Source organism: Vanacampus margaritifer, chromosome 20 (genome assembly GCF_051991255.1).
Source record: "Vanacampus margaritifer isolate UIUO_Vmar chromosome 20, RoL_Vmar_1.0, whole genome shotgun sequence".
In the NCBI taxonomy this organism is placed as follows: domain Eukaryota; kingdom Metazoa; phylum Chordata; class Actinopteri; order Syngnathiformes; family Syngnathidae; genus Vanacampus; species Vanacampus margaritifer.
In genome coordinates, this window is record NC_135451.1 from 16,155,945 (window position 1) to 16,182,062 (window position 26,118).

At 43.9% G+C, this 26,118-nt stretch overlaps 1 protein-coding gene across 5 annotated transcripts in view; it reads left to right on the forward strand.

Annotated features, from left to right (window-relative positions):
* LOC144040599 (cadherin-7-like) overlaps positions 1-26,118 on the forward strand; it is a 153,050-nt gene that overhangs the window by 41,107 nt on the left and 85,825 nt on the right. For 3 of the 5 annotated variants that reach the window (XM_077554941.1, XM_077554946.1, XM_077554945.1), the window contains exons 1-2: positions 13,345-13,575; positions 19,604-20,204. In XM_077554941.1, coding sequence (XP_077411067.1) covers positions 19,953-20,204 — 252 coding nt within the window. In that variant the 5' untranslated portion in view covers positions 13,345-13,575; positions 19,604-19,952. Of the gene's footprint in view, positions 1-13,344; positions 13,576-19,603; positions 20,205-26,118 lie in introns of those variants that run through there. The other 2 variants (XM_077554943.1, XM_077554944.1) reach the window with 1 other exon arrangement.

Below are 26,118 nucleotides of genomic sequence, written 5' to 3' on the forward strand. Positions count from 1 at the left end.
GTCCCAACCCCCAAAAGTCTTGGTCTTGTCTTGGTCTCGACCTCCAAAACTCTTGGTCTTGTCCCGGTCTTGACCTTTAAAAGTCTTGGTCTTGTCTCTGTCCTGACCGCCAAAAGTCTTTGTCTTGTCTTGGTCTCGACCTCCAAAACTCTTGGTCTTGTCCCGGTCTTGACCTCCAAAAGTCTTGGTCTTGTCTCAGTCCCAACCTCCAAAAGTCTTTGTCTTGTCTAGGTCTCAACCTTCAAAACTCTTGGTCTTGTCCCGGTCTCGACCTCCAAAAGTCTTGGTCTTGTCTCAGTCCCAACCTCCAAAAGTCTTGGTCTTGTCTTGGTCTCGACCTTCAAAACTCTTGGTCTTGACCTTTAAAAGTCTTGGTCTAGTCTCTGTCCTGACCGCCAAAAGTCTCCAATGAACCTAGCACTCACTTTTGTATAGATTGAAGCCAATCACAAGGTTAGAGTTTTTGTAAACAACAGAGTACCAAAGACAATGGAGTCTTCAATACAGATGCAAGATTTTGGGACAATATATGAATCTAATGAATGTTTTTTTTAAATGATTTAAAGTGTCCAGTGAAGCGAACATACATGTTTTTGTTAAGATTCAACAATTTCAGGTATAGAAAGCATTTAATGAATAGTTTTGGAGATTGTGGGAAGAAGCCTCAATTGCAGCAGGTTAAGCGTAAGGACAAATGGAAACTCCGTGGGAAAACTTGACTCTCTTTCCTTTTGCAAACTTGGGGGCTTCACCTGTCGCCGGCAGGATGACTCGGGATGCCAACGGGAGCCCTCGCCTTCCACTTGACACGCTTTGCATTTCAATGCGCGAGGATCAGGACGCCTGCCAGCGACACCTGCGCCCGCCGGTCGCGCCGTTCGCGCTCACCTGTGTCTCGCCGCGGGTGCCGAAAGGGCAGCTGCTTGTTGTTTTTGCTCGTTATGCCGAGGCCCGGGTAACGCGGCGCGATGCTCGTGACCGGAAGAATGCCGATCATGTTGCGAGAGGAACGCGGCGAGCACATGAAGAGACGGCAGAGACGGCGGGGAGGGGAGGGGGTTGGAGATAACAAGCCCTTTGCCAACCAGGCAACCGTGAGCGCCTTTGCTGGGTTGGAGTGAATGCAACAGGCGGCGGTTTTCAGCCTGACTGCCGGAGCGTGTGAGCACACATCTTCACCGGCGAGGGGGGAGAAGACGTGTCATGCCAAAGCTGATGCCTTTGCCTTTTGCTTGTTACCATGCCGCCCACCCCGTCCGTCCCGCTCTTCACCGGGGCCTCATCCTGTCCTCATTTTGGGCTTGTTTGCGCTCTCTGTTTGCCGGCTGCCTTCCTCCTTGTGTGTAACACAAGGTGACATTATTTTCCTGAAAGCGGAAAGACGAAGAGCATCTGGGTTATACGCCGTCAAGGCTTGCTGTCCAAAGCCAGGGAACATTTCCCACCTTTTCAGGGAGGGGGGGGGGGGGAGCTAAAGTCTAATTGAAAAAGCGCCTCGCCGCAGTTACAACAAATGAAAAAACGACACCTGAATGCCGACGGGAACGAGACGCGCAAGCATGAAAAAGGCTTTTAAACTGATTGTGCGTCTAAACGCGAGGACTTCTTTATGGGTTTGCGCATAAGCGCTCGCCCCCTGCGGACCGCAATGGCTGCATCACAAAAGTTTGACTCCAAGTCATTCTGGTTAAAGGAATGAAGTCTCCCAAACAATCAAAGTTTTCCAACGCTTCCCCGAGGCGATAGGTTGGCCTCATTGCGCTCGTGTCAGACCCCCCCCCCCCCCCCGAAAAGCGAATAGTTTAGCCTAAAAACGCTTGATGCGTTCGGACAGCCTTCTCGAGCGCTTGTTAGCGTCTGCCGGCTGCACTCAAAGGGCAGCGCGCCGCCGTTCGACCTCACGTACTCCCATCGTCGGGATCAGGGTAGGAACGCTGCACACACAAGTCAATTGCAAGTTTATTTATTGTTTTTTTTTTAATTTTATTTATCGCCAACACTCTCGCTTCTCAAGCGTTTGAACGGTAACGGTGACATAATAACAAATGTGTCTTCGCAAACATCAAAGACAATTTTGTCCTTAAAGACTCCTTTATTTGTTTTTTTACGGAAACGTGCATCCATCCATTATCCGAACCTCACCAAAAGTAAGGTTTACGGAATGAGGGTTCCGTAAGTCAATATAGAGTAATAATCAATCGTGATGTAATATACCCGTACTAATTTGTGTTTTGTTTTTGTGAACGTGTCACTCAGTGTCAGCTGGGATCGGCTAAAGCTCACCTGCGACCCTAAAGCGTATAGAAAATGGGTTTATGGATAATCGTTGAAGTCACGATTTGAGGCAAAAATAATTTGAAGACAAATTCGTTTGTTGGTTTTGGAAAACACAAAAGACAATTTTGTCTTTTGTGGACCTAACGTGTTTTTGTAATCACTGACTGAATACAATTAGTGTTCAATAGACTCTAGTTTTTCGTAATAATCCAAAACACTTTGGTATCTGACAAAGATCCAAACATACCGTTTTTCGAAAACATCCAAAACAATTCTGTCTTTTAACAGGGATGTGATTTTTCCGCTAATTCGCGGAATTCCGCTTTTTTTATCTCCCCCCCCAAAAAAAATTCAGATTTTTTATTTTTATTTTTATTTTTATTTTTATTTTTTATTTTTTTTAGTAGTTCATTGTGTATGCACATGACTCCGACAGATAACATCTTCTGCTATAACAAAGACATTTGTGGTATGCTCTAATATGAGTTACTTTTCATTTGGTCACGATACAATTATTTGTTCATGAAATTTGAACTCTTCAACATTATTTATGTGTTAACTTAGTAATCACATTAGTTAGATATGATGATATTCTCAGTGATAGTTTTTAAAAGCAAAGGCAGTCCAATGTTTTTGAATGTGACTGATTTTGAGTTGACTAAAACTGCCATTTTATATGGGATAGTTCAATATACATTGAAAATTTATGCTGTTGTTTTGTCTATTTCTTTGTCATGTGAGTGCATTGAAAGTACTTAAAAACACGGAAAACCCATGAGCTCTAACCCTAACCCTAACCCTAACCCTGGACCTAGCTGGGTGCCAGCGGCCCCCAGACCCCCGGCTAAATTTTCAGATAATTTCACTTTGGTCAAAACACATCCCTGTTTTAATTAGACCTCTTGTGTGTGTTTTTTTTCCACGGGTTTTTCTAGCGACCAGATCCGTTTTTTTGCAAAGATTATGGATAAGGGTTAGGAAGTTAATACAAAAGGGCGCGCTCGCTAACCCAAACCTTATTATCCGAAGTGGGATATCATCCGCCACGTCCAACGACTTCCAGCCTGGTCTCACATCTTATAGGCAAGCAGCACTTCCATCAGCGCCCATAATCTCTCTTTAATCTCCCCCGACTTGTGATGTGTAAATGTAAACGGGCCTTGAAGTTCCAGATGTGCGACTTCAGCAAGTGCACTCGGAGTTTGGGGAAATGGGAATGATTAGTGGGTTTGCGCTAAAGCGCTGGGCTCCAACTTGCTACCCCTCTTGGACGTTTGATACATTATTTAATATTTAAAGTTTGATTCATATTCTGGAGGCGAAAAAAAAAAAAAACCCAATCCAATAACCGTTGGATCCAGTCATATAACCCTGCAAGGCGTTCTCACATGAATTTCTCAGGTCATCGTTGCAAAACATGACTAGCATGTTCGATATTTTTAGCAGAGCATCAACATTTTATTATTATTATTATTTTTTTTTATTATTATTATTTTTTTTTTCCTTTTTATAGAGCTCAGTATTGTTCATTCGATTTGACATCATCATTGCTCTCCTTTTTTAAAAAAAACAAATAAATTAAAAAAATTAATAAATGTTTTTTATATATATATATATATATATATATATATATATATTTTTTTTTTTTTTGTATGTGGGTGAGTATGTGTATGTGCGTGTGTGTGTGCGTGCGTGCGTGCGTGCGAGTGTGTGTGTATTCATCAGTTCACCTAAAGCCCATTAAAAAAAAATCCCATACTAATAATATAATATAATAATAAATTGCCAAATGCAGAAACATCAATGTAAGTTATCACGATGTAGTGGCTCTCGCTAACAGGCAGAATTAAGTAACCAGAATTAGGTTAAAAAATTCTATATACGTAGACCATGTTTCTATAAATTATGATATTTGGTTTTTATTTGAGGCAGATATTTTTTTCCATTAAAATGTGATTTATGAGGAGGTTAGACCATTGGTCGACATCAACATTTTATTAAAAATGATTTGAACAGTGCCTCCACTTTAGACCAGGCTATTCAAAGCACTTCAATAGATAACAAAAAATGCCATTTGACAAAATGACTCATTCATCGCGCCTAAGTACTGTGTCGTGCGGAATAGCAGCGAAAGTGTCGAGGAGAAGAAACTTCAGAGTGTCTTTTACAGAGGGGGGAGGGGCTGCGCAGATCCAAGCCATTAGGATTCGGATCAGGACGCCGCCTCAGTCGACAAAACTCGCAGATGAATGAAGGCGTCTGTCTGCACGTTCTCTTTTTTCGGAAACGCGCCGTGACGCGCGCGCGGGGGGGCGTCAACCGAGGATGACCTCCGAGCTCGTTTACCGTTTGAGGGAACGCAAACGTAGCTTTACATATAGATGTGACGGATACCTTTTAAGTTTTTGTAGACTTCAAATCATAAATCTGAATACAATAGCCTGATTGACCTATGAGAGGGCCACAGGGAGTCCGGACAGAAGGCGAAGAAAACCTAGGTTAGCTGTTAGCATTATCGTCGACCTGCACGCAATCAAGAATCTCCCCAAACCACCCAAAGCTAAAAGTCTTGTAATAAAGTACCCAGATAGGCCACGGGTGGCCTAGAAATAATAGAAGATGAAACTATGCTCGCTCTTAACTCTTTGACTGCCAAAAACGTTAAATAACGTTTAGTAAAATCCTATGGAGGAGTGCCAAAGACGTTAAAAAACGTTTGTTTCAAAACAGAGGTGAAACCAACCATTTTCTATTGTTGATTACTGAAAAACGGAATAAGGTAGAAACAAACTTTTTTTCCTGATGAAAGATGAGAGTCCAATCTTTCATTTGGTAGTACGTGTGTTTCCATAGTCCAAACACCTTGAAAGATCAGTCAAAAATGCTTAAATCGGCTGGCACCCTTTTCTGAAAACGTCTGGCAGTCAAAGAGTTAATGATCCACCAGGTGACAGGCTTAATCTTCCAGGATTATTCTTAAAGGTGTCCGTCGTCCAACTGCGTATCACTGCGGATTAGAAGAATTTATACATGGGGGAGTGCCAACGTAGGGAACTGCCTGCTCTTGTTGGTCTGCAAATGCGCGGGGGGGGGAGGCGGAGTTGATAAAAACCTATTCAAGTAAATCATCCAGTGGAAGCGGTAAATTGCAAGTCAGAAAGATGCTAATCTATGAAGGCCTCGAGGGAGGACAGAGCGGAGGTAGCAGCTCGATGAATGCAACCTGAATGTTGTGCTTTGAGCCGGCAAGGGACTGGGGGGCCCCCCCTGCGGCCCCTGACAGCCAATAACGATAAGACCGCCGCGATCGATGCAGCCAATCCCCCCTGATTAGGTCGTCCGTTAGTCCACTTGATCCCAGTGACCCTCTTGGGCTGCGTCCGAGGAAAAATAAAATGGCTCAATACCTTCTGCATGACGAGTCCTCAAAGGGTGTCTTGATGCAAACAAGACGAGCCTCGGCGGTTCGGTGGTAGGAGTCTGGCGGCGGCGGCAGTGCGGGAGCGGGGTGTGGGGGGTGGGGGGGGGTTGTACAACATCAAGGTCTCTCTCCGCCGAGGCGCCTTGCGACCGCACAGCAGCTCCAGATGATTAAAAGAAAGCACAAGCACGCGCAGAAAGAATGAAAATACAATTACAAGTCGACTCCTCGGCGGCCAAAAACGTCTTTGCGCAATTACAGAGAGAGAGAAGATGCATTTGATCCGCCGCTAAACGGAATCCGGTTTGATGATAAATCAGCCACCCGCCGTCGAGAGTCACGGTGCGACGGAAAGGTCACGCGCTCTGAGTCATTGCTCCTCCAGTGTTTGAGAAGGCGAAGGAGAAGGAGCAGAGGGGCAAATTCTATTTACATAAAAGTTGAAAGGATTTGAAAAAGCCGCTCGCCGCTCCTGACCAAGCCTCTAAAAAGCTGTCATATGTTATGACAGCTCCTTAAGTGTTTCCTTTAGAAAGTCCCTGCGGGGGGATCGATAATCCTTTGGGAGTCCGTCAGTGTGTTAGAGAGCAGCGAGGTTGCCGAATGGCGGCTACTGGAACGATAGTGTCACCTGTCCGCTGGCGCCTTATTGATCTGGAGGTGCGTACTGATCACATTTGTGGGCTTGCTGCTTTGTAAGGAGAGCAAATGGGAGCTGGAACCGTAGCCTCCTGTTTACCATGCGGGTTGTGTTTGTTCTTGTGGAGAATTCCATTTCGGAGGTGATAGAGTTGGGGTCGGATCGGGGACAGATATTGTACAGGTGGTAGACCAGGATTCACCGATAGGAATTTGGCGCAACGAACTAGCCAGTAAAAGACAACAACGTGTTCTAACTTTGTTGAAATTCAGGTTGCATCACCGTCCGTCCGTCCGTCTTCTTCCGCTTATCCGGGGTCGGGTCGCGGGGGCAGCAGCTTTAGCAGGGAAGCCCAGACTTCCCTCTCCCCAGCCACTTCAGCCAGCTCATCCGACGGGACCCCAAGGCGTTCCCAGGACAGCCGAGAGACATAGTCTCTCCAGCGTGTCCTGGGTCGTCCCCGGGGCCTCCTGCCGGTAGGACATGCCCGGAACACCTCCCCAGGGAGGCGTCCAGGAGGCATCCGAACCAGATGCCCGAGCCACCTCAACTGGTTCCTCTCAACGTGGAGGAGCAGCGACTCGACGCTGAGTCCCTCTCGGATGACCGAGCTTCTCACCCTATCTCTAAGGGAGAGCCCGGCTACCCTGCGGAGGAAACTCATTTCGGCCGCTTGTATCCGGGATCTTGTTCTTTCGGTCACGACCCACAGCTCGTGACCATAGGTGAGGGTAGGAACGTAGATCGACCGGTAAATCGAGAGCTTTGCCTTTCGGCTCAGCTCCTTCTTCACCACGACGGACCGATACAGCGTCCGCATCACTGCAGACGCTGCACCGATCCGCCTGTCGATCTCCCGATCTAACCTACCCTCACTCGTGAACAAGACCCCAAGATACTTGAACTCCTCCACTTGGGGCAGGACCTCCTCCCCGACCCGGAGAGGGCACTCCACCCTTTTTTCGACTGAGGACCATGGTCTCGGATTTGGAGGTGCTGATCCTCATCCCAACCGCTTCACACTCGGCTGCGAACCGCTCCAGTGAGACATGGAGGTCACGGCTTGAAGAAGCCAACAGCACCACATCATCTGCAAAAAGCAGAACCGCAGAACCCGTGTAATCAAATCTCCAGTGGTTCACTCCGGGAAAATTAAACTCCTTCCGAAAGAAGACATCCAGTTGATTTCATCCTTTCTGGATTACCGTCACCTGTGAGTCCAAAACTCATAAATAGTCCTCCACCAGAAAATCAACATCTGTATTAGTTCCGGGGGTCTGTAAGACATTGCTGTCGTTGCGGTTACGATGGCGCCACATTTGTCACAGACTTGCCGCTTCGGAATTGAGACGATCCACTAAATGTTTTGTAGCTCCTTGATAGACACAATGAGCTCATCTTGGCTTGAAAAAAAAAAAGGAATAATCAGGACACAATTGTGTGTTTGTCCATCAAGGGCCAATCTTTACTCCTTTGTCCTGCTGACTACTGGACTCTGCACCCGCAAGGTAAAACTACATTTTTAAAAGTGGCAATAGCTCAAAAGTTGAACATTCAACGGGGAGATACTGTATTACACAACATTGACTTTTTAATTACTTCTATACAAACAGCTGCGTCTCTGGAGTGTGCGCCCACCTGTCAAGTGTGAAATTAAACCACATGCAATTGCAATACAGCAGCTTGCTGATGAAGTGCTGCCTCCGGAAGTGAAAATCGAAATCTTCCTGTGCACTCGCATTATTTTAGGGGGGGGGACAGGGTTCAATTAGCCGGTGGTTACTTAGTCTGAATACGGATGAGTGTTGAACAGAATGCCATCCGTCCGGCCCAGGGACTTTTAGTGAAAGGTGGATCTCAAAAAGACAAATGGACCATTTAGTGTTTTTGGAATGTCAGAAAACCTGCCGGATCCAAGATTTGAATCCTCAGAACGGCCGCTGATTGTCATCACCTGAACAGATTTTGGTGATTTGCGCTGCTCCATCCGAGACAGAGCGGCTACCTACCGCTATCACCTCCGACCTTCTCGTCCTTGGGGCTTATATTTTAATCACCGTACCCCCGCACGCCAACCTTCCGCCCCGCTTCTCTTGTTAAGCCGAGAACAAAACGCCCCATCAAGCAGCGTGTCACCGGGGAGCAGATAACCGTTGGCCAGGTGAGCGGAGGTCACAGTCACGATATGGAAGACGGGCGGGAGGCATGCGGAGGGGGGGCGAGGGGGGGGGGGCAGTTTAAGAGGAGAAGCTGGCCGATAAATACCCGGGCCAGGAAGGGGGGACGGCGGACACGTGGGGGGGGGGGGGGTGGCCGCATCGCCTCCGGGCATCTGGTGATTGATGGGGAGGCGCTGATGAGCTCCCAATGTCACTGTCCAATTAAATACCCCCCCGATCGTATCCCTCTCATCCATCTGCATGCAGCCTTTGACTTGCCGTTTGCTCTCTATTACCTCCCCCAACATGATCGCGCGCTTCAGTCTCGGGCGACGCTAACCGCTCTTCCCCTTCTGACAGACAGGGGCTGCTCTTTCTATTAGTTTGGGTCGGCGCTCGCCGTTCTGCCGCCACACAAATGGACTTGTGGCTGCAAAATGCAAATAAGCCCGCGAGAAGGGAAGCAAGCGGTGGGTGACTAATACCTGCGACGAAGTGCGCGTCAAGTCAAACGGAAAAAGAAGAAGTCCATTGTTTTAATTTGGAAAAAAAATGCAAGCGCTGGTGATACATTTGGACACTTTTGCATACTTTATGGTCACATTGAAACTTTCCATTTTCTTGCGTTTTCAATAAAGATTTGTAGGTGGAATCGGGATTAGCACGTCTGCCTCACAGTAGGGAAGTTCCTGGCTTGAATCTCGACTCGTGTCAGTAGATTTTCTATGCGCCGGCTTTCTGTCTACAAGTGTCCTGCGGTTGACTTGCAACCAGTCCAGGTGTGTCCCCTGTCCCTCGTCCAAATTCAGCTGGGACAGGCTTCAACTTACCTGTGACACTAATGAGTTTAAAAGCTGCACAAAATGAAGGCTTGGTCCGACTGACGCCTTTTTAGGTGGTGGCTTGCCAGAATCGTTAAAAATGTGTTTTCAAAGGTATTAATTGTACGTGAAAAATAATAAAGTCATCACATTCTTTTAAAGCTGTCAAAATGAATCGATTAATCGACAAGTAATCGATCATCAAATTAATCGACAACTATTTTAATAATCGAGTAATCATTTGGAGCCATTTAAAAAAAAATCTCTATACAAATACGAAGTACGAAATAAACACCGATCACTGGTTAATAAACAGAAATCAGCTTTTTTAAAAATATACTTTAAAGCTAAATTGAAATGAATCCGATTAGCCGATTAATCATTAGAATAATCGATAGATTAATCAATTCTAAGAATATTTGATAGTGACAGCACTCCATTAATTATAGACAAAATCGTAACTTTTTAGTGAACTGTTAAATGTCAAACCATGGAACGGATTCATTATTATGTCCTGCCATTTGTTAGCATCCAATGCAAGGGTGTTCCCCGCTTCTCTCACCAAAAGAAAGTTGAAGTTGTGGAAAACATTTGTGTGTACTGTCTCGTCCCTCGACGCTTTGACCGCCCGTGTGTGATATTTCACGTATTTCCCACTCATTAATTTGAAGCAATGCGTCTCCCGCTAATCAGCCGCCGCCTGTGTGGAGAAGATGCGCCGTGTTTTGTGGCGCATTCGGCTAATTGGGAGGAATGCAAAAGTGGGGAGTTTGGGGAGAGCGCAATTATTGGCTGACATTTGAAAATTCAATTAGCGAAGGGAACAAAACAGACCGCGCATGCTCTGGAGGCGATGAGATGCTTCATTGATCATTTTCACACAAACGGTGTTGCTTTTGATCAGTGGCGATTTTTGCAGTACGTGGAACAGAAAATGTAGTGCTTTGCCGCCATCTCGTGGCCTCTTGGTGCCAAGAAACGGTGCTGAAGTGAGTTGAGGAGCTTCAATAGTACTTTACTTCCACGCAGTTTAGTTTGAATAATTGTGCACAAAAGAGGTTTCCGACTATGTATTGCTAATGCTAACAAATGATGGGGAACTCCACTAGTCTGCTAGCGCTAATAGCATAGACAGTATATTGCGGTGTAAATAATAACTCAACGCTAATGATGTCAAATGTAAATCTTGGCGTGCGACGACTTGTGCGTGTGAGGAAGGACGTAACGAAGGTGTCGGGAATGTTCTTGGAAGTTTGAGCGCTGCCTTCACAGGCCGTCTGCCAGTCACGACTTGGCAGCTTAGGAAATTCCGCACAGAACGTCTTCCTCCTCCTCCTCTTCCTTTCTCCTCTGCCCCAACCCTTTTCTTGTCATTTCGTCACCCTTCTTTCACCTTCTCCTCTATAGCTCCTTTTTTTTTTTTATCGCCTCCTTAGCCTCCTCCTCAATTGTTTCTCATTTTTCTGTCTGGCTTTTTCTTCTCCTCTTCTGCCTCACTGTTTTCTCCTCCTTTTCTTTCTCCTTGGCTCCCTCCAGCTTCTCCTCCTTCACCTCCTACTTCCTTATGCTCCTCTCCTCCATCTCCTTTTCCACCTCCTTCTCCTTTCTTCTCCTCTTCTTTCTCCTCCTCCCCTCCCTTTTGATCTTTTGTCTGTTGTTTTTGTCTTTTGTCCTCTACCACCTCCACCTCCTCCTTTTTATATTCCTTTTGTGTCCTCTATCTTCATTACGGTGCTCCTGCTGCTTCTCCTCCTCTTTTCCACCTTCATCTCCTCCTTTTATTTCCTATTAGTTCTTTCCGCTCCATATCATTTCCTCCTTCTTCCTCACTGACATCAAGTCCAACTTTTTTTTTCTTTTTTTCTAAACATTCTCCTTCACCTCCTCCACCAATTTTATCTTGTCCTCCTCTCGGATCTCCTCTTATTTGTTTGACTATCATCTCCTCCTCTGTCCTCTCGTTTCATTTCATCGCTCACCTCATCCTTAATCTTTTTTTCATTCCTTATCCTCCTCTTCAATCTCTTCCCAGCTCTTTCACCTCCTTATCTATCTTTATTTCCTCCTCCCGTCTCCTTCACCTCCTCCACCACCTTCATATATCTTCACCCCCTCCTGCTAATCTCTTCATTTTCTACCCCCTCCTCTACGCGTGTCTCTTTCCTCCTTGTATCAATCTTTCTTTGTCCTCCTCCTGCTTGCCCTCCTCCTCCTGCTGCTCCTCCTCCTCCTTCCTTTCTCTCTCTCTCTCTCCTCTTCTACCCCTTTTCTGTCCTTATCCTCCCTTCCCATCGCTCTCCATGATTTACGTGAGCGTGAGAGCTCTTTGCCACCATCGTTCTCTCTTTTTATGATCACCTCCTGCACCTTCCTCGCACCGCCGTGATTTGTGTCAGTCCATTCCACGGCTGTGCAAATATTTTTCTTCCAACACAGAAAATCCAAAAGATGCAAATGCCACTTTCCTTTGGCTTTAATTGATTAAACACGCTAAATTTAGTCCATCAAGCAAACGCATATTGCTGACATCTCGTTATTTTGCTTTATGGCAGCTGTCTGTTACAGCTGATAAGATTTTGTCAGGGTTTTGAGGTGGTGCGCATCTCCGTCCCTCCACTGAGCAGATTGGAACTGGTTAACTGGCCGTCTCTTTAGTCGTGCAGCCAAATTTCCTGGCCCGTATTTATTGACAAAAAACACTGATTGGCAAGAACCCAGTCAAGATGAGCTCTCTGCTCACCACGCATACCACCACCCGCACACTCCATGGTCAATCTGGGCCGAGGGTCTCCGGGATGGCACCCTTACCTGTGGCCGTGTGTTGTCATCCCTCCTCAGTGTGGATGAGCTCCCTTTGGGTGCTTTTCCTCACATGGTTTCTCTGTGCCCCGCCATGTTTTTTTTTGTTTTTTTTACATCGTTCTCAGATTGTGTTTTTTTTTAAATTATGTAGTATGGATATTTTAGTTGAGTTAATTTAATCTTTCTTTAACGCCACTAATTTTTATAAACGCATGATTAATGACTCGGAAAGCCTGTACTGTGGGAATTCCAATCGCACGTCAAAATTTAGCATTAATAAATGTAATAATAATGCATATATTTCTGAAGACTGGAGTCAAGTTGTATTTTACCATTTTTAAAATGTGCAGAATTTCACAAGTTAATTCATGTTTAAAATTAGATAGCTCTTACTACGAAAAGAAAAATGCACCAATGTCTTACAAGTGCAATTATGCCATCTAGTGGCAGAAAATGACCTCAACACAAATCAATATCACTCATCTTTTTAAAACTCAATTTTATAAATGATTCTGAAATTACAATATCAGTGCCTAAAACATGCAGCCATATTTCTATTAGTTTAATTTTTTCACACTTTTGTGTTAGCAAGCGTATGAAAACTTGAATATTTTATGGTGCATTTAGAACAGATATAAAATTTGCGATTAATCGTGAGTTAATTTTTGAAGTCATGTGATCAATTACAATGAAAATTTTTAATGGCCTGACAACCCAATTTTTTCTGTATGAAAAGTGCTACGTAAATAAAGTAAACAAATGTCACTATTTTTTAGTTGGAAATATATATATTTTTTTGTATCTTTGTATATCAACAACAGCCTTGTACAAAACCAATTTATTTTTATTTGCAGCAGTCGTATAGTAGCGGTCAGGGTTTTCGCACCCGTGGTGGATGTGAATATCACAACACCTCACTTTTTTTCTTTTTTTTTTTTTTTGACACCCAAACTGCACTTCATACCTCCTCCCAACTTTTTTTTCCTTTTTTTTTTTTTTTTTTAAATAAACACCCCGGGCTTTAGTTTGGGCACCTTCCGTCTAGTCCTTGCTAAAAAAAAAAAAACAAGTAGAAGCCTGCAGCTGGTCATCCGCGCACACAAGAGGAGGAGGAGGAGGAGGAGGAGACTGCGCATGCAGGAGAGAGAGAGATGGAGTGAGCGAAAAGAGAGAGAGAGAGAGAGGGAGCGAGGATGAGACGAGTCACATCTGAGTGGAGGCAGAGCGAGCGCGTGCAGCAGCTCCGTGAACACAAGCAACACAAATCAACACGATCGGGACCTAATTGGCGACTTGTTCAACAACGTGACGCACGCTCCACTCCACCACCACCTCCACCACCTCCTCCTCCTCCTCCACCTCCTTTTCTCTCTCTCTCGCTGTCTTCTTCTTGTCCTTCTTGGTCAACTTTGGTCGTCCGCGCTGGCGGGAACTTCTCGCACCTTTTCTGCTCGGGTGAGTGTGGCTCCTTCTTCTCCTTCTTCTGCTTCTTCTGCTCGTGCATGATTAGTATTCTGCGCTCATTTGCTCTCCCGCCGCACCGCTTTTTCTTTTTTTTTTCTCTCTCTCGCCCCCTTCTTGGATATTGCTGCCACTTGTCAATGCATAAGATGACGACGCGTGGAACTTTTGCGTGCGTGCGTGCGTGTTTGACGCTGCGCGGTGATGGATGGATGTGCAACACGCGTGTGTCGGCAGCGGTTATTTCGTACGCCGGGAGGGAGGACGTGACCCCCCCCCCCCCTCCTCCTTCCTCCAACCCCTTTTCCCCAATAATTTACTCTTATTCGTTGCTAAATTCTGCTTTTGGTTTTACATGTGATCTGTCAGTTGTTTAATTCCATTTGGAATGGAAATGCAGTCCAAAATGATGTGCTGGATTTGAAAAGGGACTACAACATATGTGGGACACTTTATTAGGGACACCTTAGTCTGCACACTGTTGATAAAGATAAAATGATGATAATGAAATTCAATTCATTTTTGATTGACTGACAAATGCATTCCTTTAACGCTGATGTGGTTGTGTTCCTTTTTTTTTTTTTTTTTTTTTTTTTACCCTCTCACGCAAAAAAAAATGTTTCTTCTTATTTTGGTCCATTTTCATGGTGTGCCTAATGAAATGTCCCCGACCCGTCCCGAAACGAGACGAGCGTGATGAATATTATTGCCATTCTCATTGACTTGCTGTCTAAAAAAATGTCCCGCCGCCTGTCACTCGAACCCCTGAGGGGGACGCCTTGCCAACCCAAAGAGGGTCAAAAGGGGGCGTCGCGAATCAAAGGGCGGCTTTGTGGCCCCGACCTCGACGTCCGACGGGGCCCGTGTCCTCCATCCGACCTCTCAAAAACATCACTTTGCGTCCCTTGTCAAATCTGCTCATTTTCGGAGCCCTTTTGACCTGAGCTGCCCTTGAGCAAGGCACCTAACGTCTCCATCAACACGTGATGATGACAATAAGATCGTGAGCGAGCGCGATGATGGGGGAGGCCGCGAAACGCCAGCGAGCGTGCGATTGGTCGGGCCGGCCCCGCGGCGCTGCTAATCCTGTTGTGGGACTGCTAAATGGGATTAGAACAACTGCGCGGAAGCCAAACGCCGGCCCGGGGCCGACCGTTATGGTGGGAGGGGTGGCGGATGTGAGGGCTTCACGTTGGCCGCTTGATCTTGTATTTTCACTTCGTTGGCGCTCGTCGTGTTGACGCTGCTCCCGCCAGCCCCACATAAAGGTTCGAATCCCCAAAACACAATTTGCTAATGATTAAGAGGGAAAGCCGAATTTTAAAATAGCGAGCGAGCTGCTCATTTACAAGATCTTCTTTGGGAATAAAAGGAAAAAAAGATTCATTAAATGTTGGAAGCAACCTATAGAAAATAGTCTAGAATGCTAACATACAATAAGAATCTTCATTGACTCGCAAGCTAACAATTAGCATGCACGTAGCGCTTGTTGCTATCCTTTAAGCAACGGATATCTGAACACAAACGTTGCAGACCGTCCATTTAACAACTCACAGGCATACATTCTTTATCCCCTGCGATGAATGACTAATATTAGTCAGTTAGTCGTTCATCGCAGAGGATAAAGAATAACGTGTACTGTTTTTAAATATCCACGACTGTCGATGCTATTGCGTTATCCCACCAATGCCGTTTAGCATCGTGTGCTAGCTGTAAAACTAGCTTAATGCGAGTCTGTTTACTTTTCTTTCACAAGGAAAGCCAAACTCCAAATCCTTCTCATCTTGTCGTCCTCTAGTTTGACTTGGAATATTCACGGTTAGCAGATGTTTTTTTATTTCTTTTTTTATTTGATGTTTGCACATGCCGCCAACAAGGTCGCTGCACGAGTTGCTCGTGGAGATTTTTGGCGCATGCCGAAACGGTGCGAACCCCCCCCCCCCCCACGGCCCCTTCCCCCACCCCCCACCTCCGTACTGTGCTGCACCTTCAACGCCCCTGTTGCCCCGCAGGCACATCTGCTCCACTTTCCACTTCAGCCATCAAAATGTCATGCGTCCTGGCTGACTTGATTCATATACACGACAGCTTGACCGTTTATTTGCGTGGATTTGACGGAGGCGGCCATCGCTGAGTGGCTTGCAATGCAGGAGCAGCAAATGATATCATGATGCAAATATTACGATCCAGAAACTTAAAAAAAATGTTTTTGAACTTTAAAAGTTTTTTTTTAAATTACAATTTTAAATCGGAATTAATCGCATGACTTCAATAGTTAACTCACGATTAACTGACAATTCATTTTAATTATTTCTATTAGTTTCACATTTTTTTCACTTTTGTTAACGAGTATGAAAACCTAGAATTTTTTTTTTATTGTGCATTTAGGACAGATATAAAATTTGTGATTAATCGTGAGTTAACTGTTGAAGTCATGTGATTAATAACAATTAAAAAAATTGTTATCGCCTGATGCCCTTAATCAAAAAAAGAAAAGATTATTAAAAATTAGGGCTGTTAGACGATTACAAATTTTAATTGTAATTAATCGCATGACTTCACTAGTTAACTCACGATTAATCACACATTTTATATCTGTTCTAAATGTACAATTAAAAAAATTCTAGGCTTTCATACTCTTGTTAACAAAAGTAGAAAAAAATGTTTAACTAATAGAAATAGTTAAATTCAATTTTTGACGTCTATAGCCGTCAATGGCAGTGAATGAGTTAATCTCAAATTTTAGCTCTGTTCTGAATGTACAATAAAATATATATTTTTAAAGTTTTCATACTTTTGTTTAAAATGTACTGTAAAAACACGTGTGTGATATCGATTTTTGTCGAGGTAATTTTCTGCCACTAGATGGCATAATTGCATTTGTAAGACGGTGACAGCTCAGTGCATTTTTCTTTTCATATTAAGAGCTGTCTAATCTTTAACATGAAGTAACTTGTGAAATTCTGCACATTTTTAAAACTGTAAAATACAAATATATGCATTATTATTAAATTTATTACTGTACTGAAATTTTTTTTTTAGCGTTGCAACAGGAATTCCCCCAGAACAGGTTTTACAAGGGCGTTTATTAATCGCGCGTAAAAAAAAAAAAGTGGCATTAAAGGAACTTGAAATTAACTCAAAATGAACACACTAACACTCCTAATTTTAACAAATAAATAGGGTTAATACACGTTTTCCAAACTTTCAATATAACCGAAATGTTAATCATTTCACTTCAATTTGTTTTCAGTTTAAACAAAAACAGACTTCCGGAAGTCGCCACTATTTTGACTTCTTTGCTGCATTCGAGAGCGAGTTGTGGCGATTCGTGCCATTGCGGGTCCAACCAAGCGAGGCGCTTAAGGTCACCCGTGTTGCGTGCCAGTCCGGCTCTCCCGCGTCTCCTCTCACATGACCTCCCGCCGTTTACGTGGCATTTCTTAGCCGCAAGGATGCCGGCGGAAGTGCATGTGTCGCCTTGGAAGTCATACGTGGCTAACCGAGCGCCTTCCCAACCGGGCCGCTCGGGCCTGCTGGGATTCTTTTGTGTCAAGACGCCGCGACCTCCTCATGCCTCCTCTTCCTCCTCCGCGTTTGAGGCGTGCTGGGTAATCTGTCACACGAGCGCGGCCCAGGCGCTAAGACAAAGGCCGGCGTGCTGCCGAGTGTGTCCGGCTAGAGGTCAGAGGCGGCGCTGACGCCTGCGATTTATTTTTAATCTGACCCGCGAGAGCGTAGATCACGTGACTTGTTAGTGTCGCCGGGGCAGAATGGTGACCTTGCGCGGGTGCGGCCACATAATTGGCAGGCAGATGACTGGCCTTTGTTGTTCCGCACGCCCCGTGCTCGTTAGCATGGCGGCCTCTGATGATCCTTTGCGACGCCAGGTCAAGGACGCGCTCCTGTAGTTGTTTTTCCTCCGTTACAACCCGAAACACGAAAAAAGATTGATAATAATTGGTGGTAGTTTTAACTAATTAATCATTGTCCAGGTCAGGTGTTTATAAATGAGAATTAGTTCTCAAACATTTTTTACATGGTTAAATAAGGGGTTAAATGAAAATACATTTTAAAAAAATCACACAATTTGGCGTAATTAATTAAGCGATTAATCGCGATTAATCACATTTTATACTTCTGCCTCTGCCTCCGTTTCAAGATGTTAGTTCTCTAACATTTTTACATAGTTAAATAAAGGTTAAATGAAAAAAAAAAAATTAAAATCACACAATTTGGCGTAATTAATTAAGCGATCAATGCGATTAATCGCGATTAATCACATTTTGTACTTCTGCCGCTACTTTTTTTCTTCAGAGTTTGTAACAGATATTTACTTAATTAAAATCTCGGAATTGATGTCAACTCGAATAGAAAGTATATTTTTCATTAAAGACCGTTTTAATAGTTTCTTTGATCCTTGAATAGAATAATTCTAAAAAATACAACTGTTAATTTTTTATGAATTAATCATTGTCCAGGTCATGTTTATAAATGAGAATTAGTTCTCAAACATTTTTTACATGGTTAAATGAAAATACATTTAAAAAAATCACACAATTTGCCCTAATTAATTAAGCGATTAATCGCGATTAATCACATTTTATACTTCTGCCTCTGCCTCCGTTTCAAGAAGTTAGTTCTCTAACATTTTTACATAGTTAAATAAAGGTTAAATGAAAAAAAAAATCACACAATTTGGCGTAATTAATTAAGCGATCAATGCGATTAATCGCGATTAATCACATTTTGTACTTCTGCCGCTACTTTTTTTCTTCAGAGTTTGTAACAGATATTTACTTAATTAAAATCTCGGAATTGATGCCAACTCAAATAGAAAGTATATTTTTCATTAAAGACTCTTTTAATAGTTTTCTTTGATCCTTGAATAGAATAATTCTATAAATTACAACTGTTAATTTTTTATGAATTAATCATTGTCCAGGTCATGTTTATAAATGAGAATTAATTCTCAAAGTTTTTACATGGTTAAATAAAGGTTAAATGAAAATAAAAAAATAAAAAAATCACACAATTTGCCGTAATTAATTAACTAAGCAATCGATGCGATTAATCGCAATTAATCATACTTGCTACTTCTGCCGCTACTTTTTTCTTCAGAGTTTGTAACAGATATTTACTTAATTAAAATCTCGGAATCGATGTCAAATCAAATAGAAATTATATTTTTCATTAAAGACCATTTTAATAGTTTTCTTTGATCCTTGAATAGAAAAATTCTATAAAATACAATTAACTTTTTAATTAATTAATTAATCATTGTCCGGCTGATGTTTGTGAATGGAAATTTTTTGATCTTTACTGCATGACTGATTAATGTTCCATGTATAGCACTTTGTATACAGCAATGCTAGTTTTAAAGTGCTTTATAAATAAAGTTGAGCTGAGTAAAAACTCGCAAGAAGCTCGTAAGTCTGCCATTTTGATTTGTAGCGGCAATTTTTGGTTAATTTTGTCTGTCTGCCATTTTGGTTTGTAGCGGCAATTTTAGGTTAATTTTGGCTAATTCCAAGAGATGCATCCCAATTGCTATCAAATTTTGTGTCGAGGAAAGATGGATGACACCAAAAATGTCATGTGATGTGGGCGGGGCATGTTGGCAAATTTTCGATGACTCGCCATAAAACGCAAAAATGTCATCCTTCCAACCGAAAGTCGCATTAGTTAAGACGGTCAAACGTGTTGTTCCTTCTCCCAAAATGAGTGTAAAATAAAAGATGATAGCGCCACCTTTTGTTGTGACGTGTGCCTGCGCAAGCGCACTGAAACCTTTTCAAGCCAATTTCTCCCAATTTTTTTTATCTGTTTCCACTTCAACTTTGCCTGGTGACCCATTTGACTGTCTTTTGAGTTTCTATACGATTAGTGCGAGCATGTCATTACTGGTGCGCCAGTAATCACATTACAGGCGCGCCAGTAATCACATTACTTGTCGCGGTCACACGGCCACTTTTGCTGACGTGGCCGTTGTCTTTTTTTTGTCTTCCCTGTGCTCCGATAGGTGCCAATTATCGGACCCTACCGCGGAGAAGCTTGTGGGCCGCCGCTGACCCTGTTAGCCACCTTTAATGTCAACTCCCCGGCGCCCGAGTGGAAGGAATTACCTCGCTTTTAGTCTCCAATCGGGGAAAAACGAGGAGGCGCACAGCAGAATGCCGAGCTTGACTGCACCGTGGTGAAACGAGCTCGGGACTGTGAGGATAAAAACCCTGAGGGGTTTTGACATTTTAACTTTTTTTTTTTTTTTTCCCCAATATATTTTTTTTTCTTTCTTTTTTTGCTCCTCTTCTGGCCTGAGTGCGTTTTGGAGCAGCGCGGGGAGGAAGGCAGGCGGTGGGGGGGCGGCGCAGATGATGGCGCGGTGCCGCTCATCCGTGCGAGGGGCCCTGGCTCTCCTGGCGCTCCTGGGCCTCCTGCTTCCCATCCGGCAGGGGGGTTGCTCGGGGCCCGGCGGGGGCGAGGGCTCCGGGGACCGGGACGAGTTGCGGCGCTCAGGTGCACCCCCTTGGGGGGGCCTGCACAGACACAGGCGCAGCTGGGTATGGAACCAGTTCTTCGTGCTGGAGGAGTTCACGGGGAACGAGCCGCTCTACGTGGGAAAGGTGAGTGAACTCTCAACTCGTTTGGCTTTTGCTCTGGATTTGCGTTTGCGAGCTGGAAGTGAATCAAAGCACATTATGTGCAAAAATAGATACATATATATATATATTTTTATTTTTTTTTTACTTGATCGCATGTCTGGATTTTAAGTTCACTGAAGCGTGGTTTGGTTCCGCCACATGAAATTTGGTTTCTGCCATAAGTAGACCCGCAAAAAGTCTCGAGTCCAGGTTCCTTCAATGATTTGAAAAATGCCAGTTCCAGTTGACAACATGACTTTCGTGAATAGGCCGGCAAAAAACCCTCAAGAAGCCAAACACAGAAGGATTTAGGAAGACCGCCATTTTGGTTGGAAGCAGACATTTTGTAAACAGTTCAACAAATCATAGCGCCTCAAATGTTTAAATAATTCAGCCACCAAAGCCGCTTTTCTTTAACGTTATAACATTTGGTGGAAAACACACAGGAAGTCGGCCATTTTGTTTTGAAACGGCCATTTTGGCCATTTCCAGTGTTTGTCCAGAAACATTGAATGTTTCGAAAATTCAGCCTCCAAAGCCGCTTTTCTTTAATGTTATAACATTTGGTGGAAAACACACAGTAAGTCGGCCATTTTGTCTTGAAACGGCCATTTTGGCCATTTCCAATGTTTGTTCAGAGACATTGAATGTTTCGAAAATTCAGCCTCCAAAGCCGCTTTTCTTTAACGACATTACGTTTGGTGGAAAACACACAGGAAGTCGGCCATTTTGTTTTTAAATGGCCATTTTGGCCATCTCCAGTGTTTGTCCAGAGACATTGAATGTTTCGAAAATTCAGCCCCCAAAGCCGCTTTTCTTTAACGTTATAACATTTGGTGGAAAACACACAGTAAGTCGGCCATTTTGTTTTGAAACGGCCATTTTGGCCATTTCCAGTGTTTGTCCAGAGACATTGAATGTTTCGAAAATTCCGCCTCCAAAGCCGCTTTTCTTTAACGACATAACGTTTGGTGGAAAACACACAATAAGTCGGCCATTTTGTTTTGAAACAGCCATTTTGGCCATTTCCAGTGTTTGTCCAGAGACATTGAATGTTTCGAAAATTCAGCCCCCAAAGCCGCTTTTCTTTAACGACATAACGTTTGGTGGAAAACACACAGGAAGTCGGCCATTTTGTTTTGAAACGGCCATTTTCAACAGTTTTTGGCCATTTCCAGTGTTTGTTCAGAGACATTGAATGTTTCGAAAATTCAGCCTCCAAAGCCGCTTTTCTTTAACGTTATAACATTTGGTGGAAAACACACAGGAAGTCGGCCATTTTGTTTTGAAACAGCCATTTTGGCCATTTCCAATGTTTGTCCAGAGACATTGAATGTTTCGAAAATTCCGCCTCCAAAGCCGCTTTTCTTTAACGACATAACGTTTGGTGGAAAACACACAATAAGTCGGCCATTTTGTTTTGAAACAGCCATTTTGGCCATTTCCAGTGTTTGTCCAGAGACATTGAATGTTTCGAAAATTCAGCCCCCAAAGCCGCTTTTCTTTAACGACATAACGTTTGGTGGAAAACACACAGGAAGTCGGCCATTTTGTTTTGAAACGGCCATTTTCAACAGTTTTTGGCCATTTCCAGTGTTTGTTCAGAAACATTGAATGTTTCGAAAATTCAGCCTCCAAAGCCGCTTTTCTTTAACGTTATAACATTTGGTGGAAAACACACAGGAAGTCGGCCATTTTGTTTTGAAACGGCCATTTTGGCCATTTCCAGTGTTTGTTCAGAGACATTGAATGTTTCGTAAATTCCGCCCCCAAAGCCAGTTTCGCTAAGCAGCTTGAAATTTGGTAGACATGTCATATGACGTAGACGTGTTCATATGTATGTATGTGTGTGTGTGTGTGTGTACTATTACGACGATCAAAGCAAATGTCATCCATCAGCAAAGTTGCACACCGGCGTCCCTTTGACCAGCAGGTGTTGTGCCAAGGAACGTAATGCATCTTTTGGCAAGGAAATCAAGTTGAAATCCATCGAGGTGTAAATGGAAGATTAACGCGGTGGGGGCGGGGCCGTTGAGCACACACGCATGTGCACGCAACGCCGCATAAACGCCATATGTCGAACCGGCGTTGTCAAAGTGCGTCCTCAGGTAGCGGCGCCGTGCGTCCGCTCGCTGAAGAAAAAAAAAAAAAGTGCAAATTAAAGCAACAAGAAATCCTGCCGCAAACTTTACATTCTTGAAACGCTGCTTTCGGGACTCCTCCGGAAGGTCCTGGTGTTGCCGTGGAGACGACCCTAACAACCGCACTGGCTCCTTAAAAAAATCAAATCAAATATGGGAGCGCAACCAATGTAATGTTATTGGGCCGTGACTTCTGTGGCCAGCTGTGCAGAAGCTTCATTTATTGCCAATTCTAAAAATAAGGCAGCAGCCAACAGAGAAAAAAAAAACAGCCGAGCCGGATATTTATTGGATCGCTACCGATTATTTGGACATTTATTGGCCCTATTTGTTCTGTTAAGGGGAACCGACAGATGACAGAAATCAGCACCTGCAGTCAAATGCATATTCAAATGACACAAAAAGCTGCTGTGACCTCCACCAAGGCCCAACAGTCTCAATTTGGAGTCGCACCAAATTGCGCACATTTCCTGGGACGGCCATTAAAGGGAGGCGTGATTTAGTGAAATTTAGATGTAAATGTTAAAAAGATGTACTGTACTGTAAAAAAAAAAAAAAAAAACGTGTGATATTGATTTGTGTTGAGGTCATTTGTTGCCACTAGACGGCATAATTGCATTTTTCTTTTCATATTAAGAGCTCCCTAATCTTTAACATGAAGTAACTTGTGAAATTCTGCACATTTTGAAAATCGTATAATCCAACTTGACCCTAGTCGGCACAAAACTATGCGTTATTTTTAAATGTATTACTGCTAAATTTTGACGTGCGCGTGTCTGCTTTGTTATGAATTTCCCTAATACAGGCTTTTTTGTGCCGTTAAAGGAATTTAAAATTAACTCAAAATTAACGCACTAAATTTGATACCTCTAAAAAAATTTTAAATGAATTGTTACTGCTTAAATGAGTCAAGTATCCATTTAAACGTTTTGCAGTATTCACTTACAAATGAAGGAATTTGTATAAAACAAAAATCGTCTTTTTGCAACCGGATCTGCACCAGAATTTGATGGATTTTACCTTAACCCCTTCCCCGCTGCTAAAATAACCTTTACGACAATATATTTAGAAGTGTTTTGTTTAGTCCGGCTCATAAACAAACAAACGGCAATTACAAGACAACCTCCAGCCTCTTTTTTTTTTTTACTCTCTATCGTATCGGTATGAAATGTGTGGTGTGGCCCCTCACTTCTTGTGTGGTCGGCGTCCATCTTGTGTCACTGTTGCCCGTCGTTAGGACGAAATGGCCGCGCAGCAGGTGCTCCAGATGGAAGGCTCTCCAAATAACCCCCCCCCCCCCCCGGAATTTTCCGGTCTTATTATCCAATTACTTTTCCGTCTTTCCGCTCATCTGCCGGCTGATCAGCGGCGTTGGCGCGCGCCGTCTCGGCCAGGCGGCTGCGCTCTCCGGCAAAGCCATTTCCTAGCCGGCTCTGAACCGGATTAGCGGCTCCAGATGGAATTTGGTGGGGATCTCTTTGACTGTCCGATTGTTCTCCTCTTTCTCGCCGCAGGGTTGCCGTAGGAACGCGTGCGCGTCCCGACGAGGGTTCATTTAGAGGTCGTTTCTGGTTCGGGGTCTCTGCGGGAAAACTTTTGTGTCGGAACTGTGGTCCTAAACCCCGTGTGGCATTTTTGTCAGCGTTCTTTTGTGTACACGTTCCTCCTTATCATTTTCAGACAAAGTCGCCTTGTCGGGGGGCAAATGTTTTGATGATTTCGGTGATTGCTGTTGTCTTAGTCATTTTCATTTCCTGAGGTCCTACATAGATGAAAACTCACTTTACGATTTCTAATGTGCAAAAAGTGCATTGCAGTGTCTCGGCGGGCGGAAACACGTCAGACCCGTTGATTTTTCTCATTCTAATGCTGTTAGTCTTTTTTTTTGGGGGGGGGGGGGGCTTTTGCATGCACGGAAACTCATTTTGATTTTTGCTGTTTATGATTTCTAATATACATTGCAGATAATTCAGGAAAAAAAAGTTGCCTCGCTGGGGAGCAAAATGTGAAATCAGAATTTCTGTTTAATGCGGTCTCATCTCATTTTCTCGTCTTTATGATTTCTATTATGCAGAAAATGCATCGCGTTGCGGGGAACGTGGGGGAAATGAATCGGCATCTTTGGGAGCCTGGGGGGCGGGGGGGGGTGGTTAACATCCTATCAAAATTTTACTCAACCACTTGATTGTCTTGGGACTTGTGTTTTGTTGTATCTCTAAACAATTTCTAATGTGCAAACGGAGCTAGAGTCGCAAAATGCCTCATTGGGGGACAAAACGTCAACTCTTTTGTTTCAGTGATTGTTTTTTTTTTGTGGGGATTTGCATTCTTGGAAACTATTTTGGTTTCCGTTGTTTATGATTTCTATTGTGCAGAAAATGCATCGAGTTGCGGGGAACGTGGGGGAAATGAATCGGCATCTTTGGGAGCCTGGGGGGGGGGGGGGGGGGGGTTAACATCCTATCAAAATTTTACTCAACCACTTGATTGTCTTGGGACTTGTGTTTTGTTGTATCTCTAAACAATTTCTAATGTGCAAACGGAGCTAGAGTCGCAAAATGCCTCATTGGGGGACAAAACGTCAACTCTTTTGTTTCAGTGATTGTTTTTTTTTTGTGGGGATTTGCATTCATGGAAACTATTTTGGTTTCCGTTGTTTATGATTTCTATTGTGCAGAAAATGCATCGAGTTGCGGGGAACGTGGGGGAAATGAATCGGCATCTTTGGGAGCCTGGGGGGGGGGGGGGGGGTTAACATCCTATCAAAATTTTACTCAACCACTTGATTGTCTTGGGACTTGTGTTTTGTTGTATCTCTAAACAATTTCTAATGTGCAAACGGAGCTAGAGTCGCAAAATGCCTCATTGGGGGACAAAACGTCAACTCTTTTGTTTCAGTGATTGTTTTTTTTTTGTGGGGATTTGCATTGATGGAAACTATTTTGGTATGATTTCTAATGTGCAAAAAGTGCATCCATCGGTTTGCAAGGAATGCCGGGTGGGGGTAGAATCGTCTTGTCAGGGTGCAAACACTCAAATCTTTCGACTTTGGTTTTGCTTGTATAACATCTTATTCGGCTTGTTTATGCGCCTTATATGATTTCTAATGTTCAAAACGGGTTGATGACGTTCATTCGTTCGATCCCCAGGGTTGACTTTAGTCGACCACACGCCACAGAAAGGAGAAATGAAACATTTTCAAAACCATGCATTTGTAATTTGCATCAATTTCCAGGCAGCGAGCCACCAGCGCCGTGTCTGCTGGCTGCGGCAGAACACTTTTTGTGTCCAAACTGTCAGCAGGCAGTCCAGTGTCAGCCATCCAGCGGAATTGAGAAGCGGCGACTTTGGCCGGCCGCGCAGCCTGCTGCTCGCCTTTTAATGCGTTTTGTCACATTCCAAATTTTGCTAGCAAATGTCTCATTACGCTTTGGCGCCGCGCCGCCGGCCCGGGTCAGGCTAGCGGACCGGAATCATGACACGGTGCTGACGCACGACGTGAAGCGCCGGCTGGAAAACATTAGCGCTTTTGGCGAGCCGTTCGCTTGAAAGTTGCTCTGCATGAGACATTTTAATTTTGCGTTTGATTTCATCTCTGGAAGTCCACAAGACGTCACCTGATGTGATTTTTTTCATTTTTCATTTTAGTTGTCGAAAGCTTCCCATTGCAGTCTTTGAAGGCGTCTTAGCGGCCTCACCTTGTAGCGCGCCGCCGCGTGCATGTAAGGACATTCGAAAATGACTTTTCTTTTCAT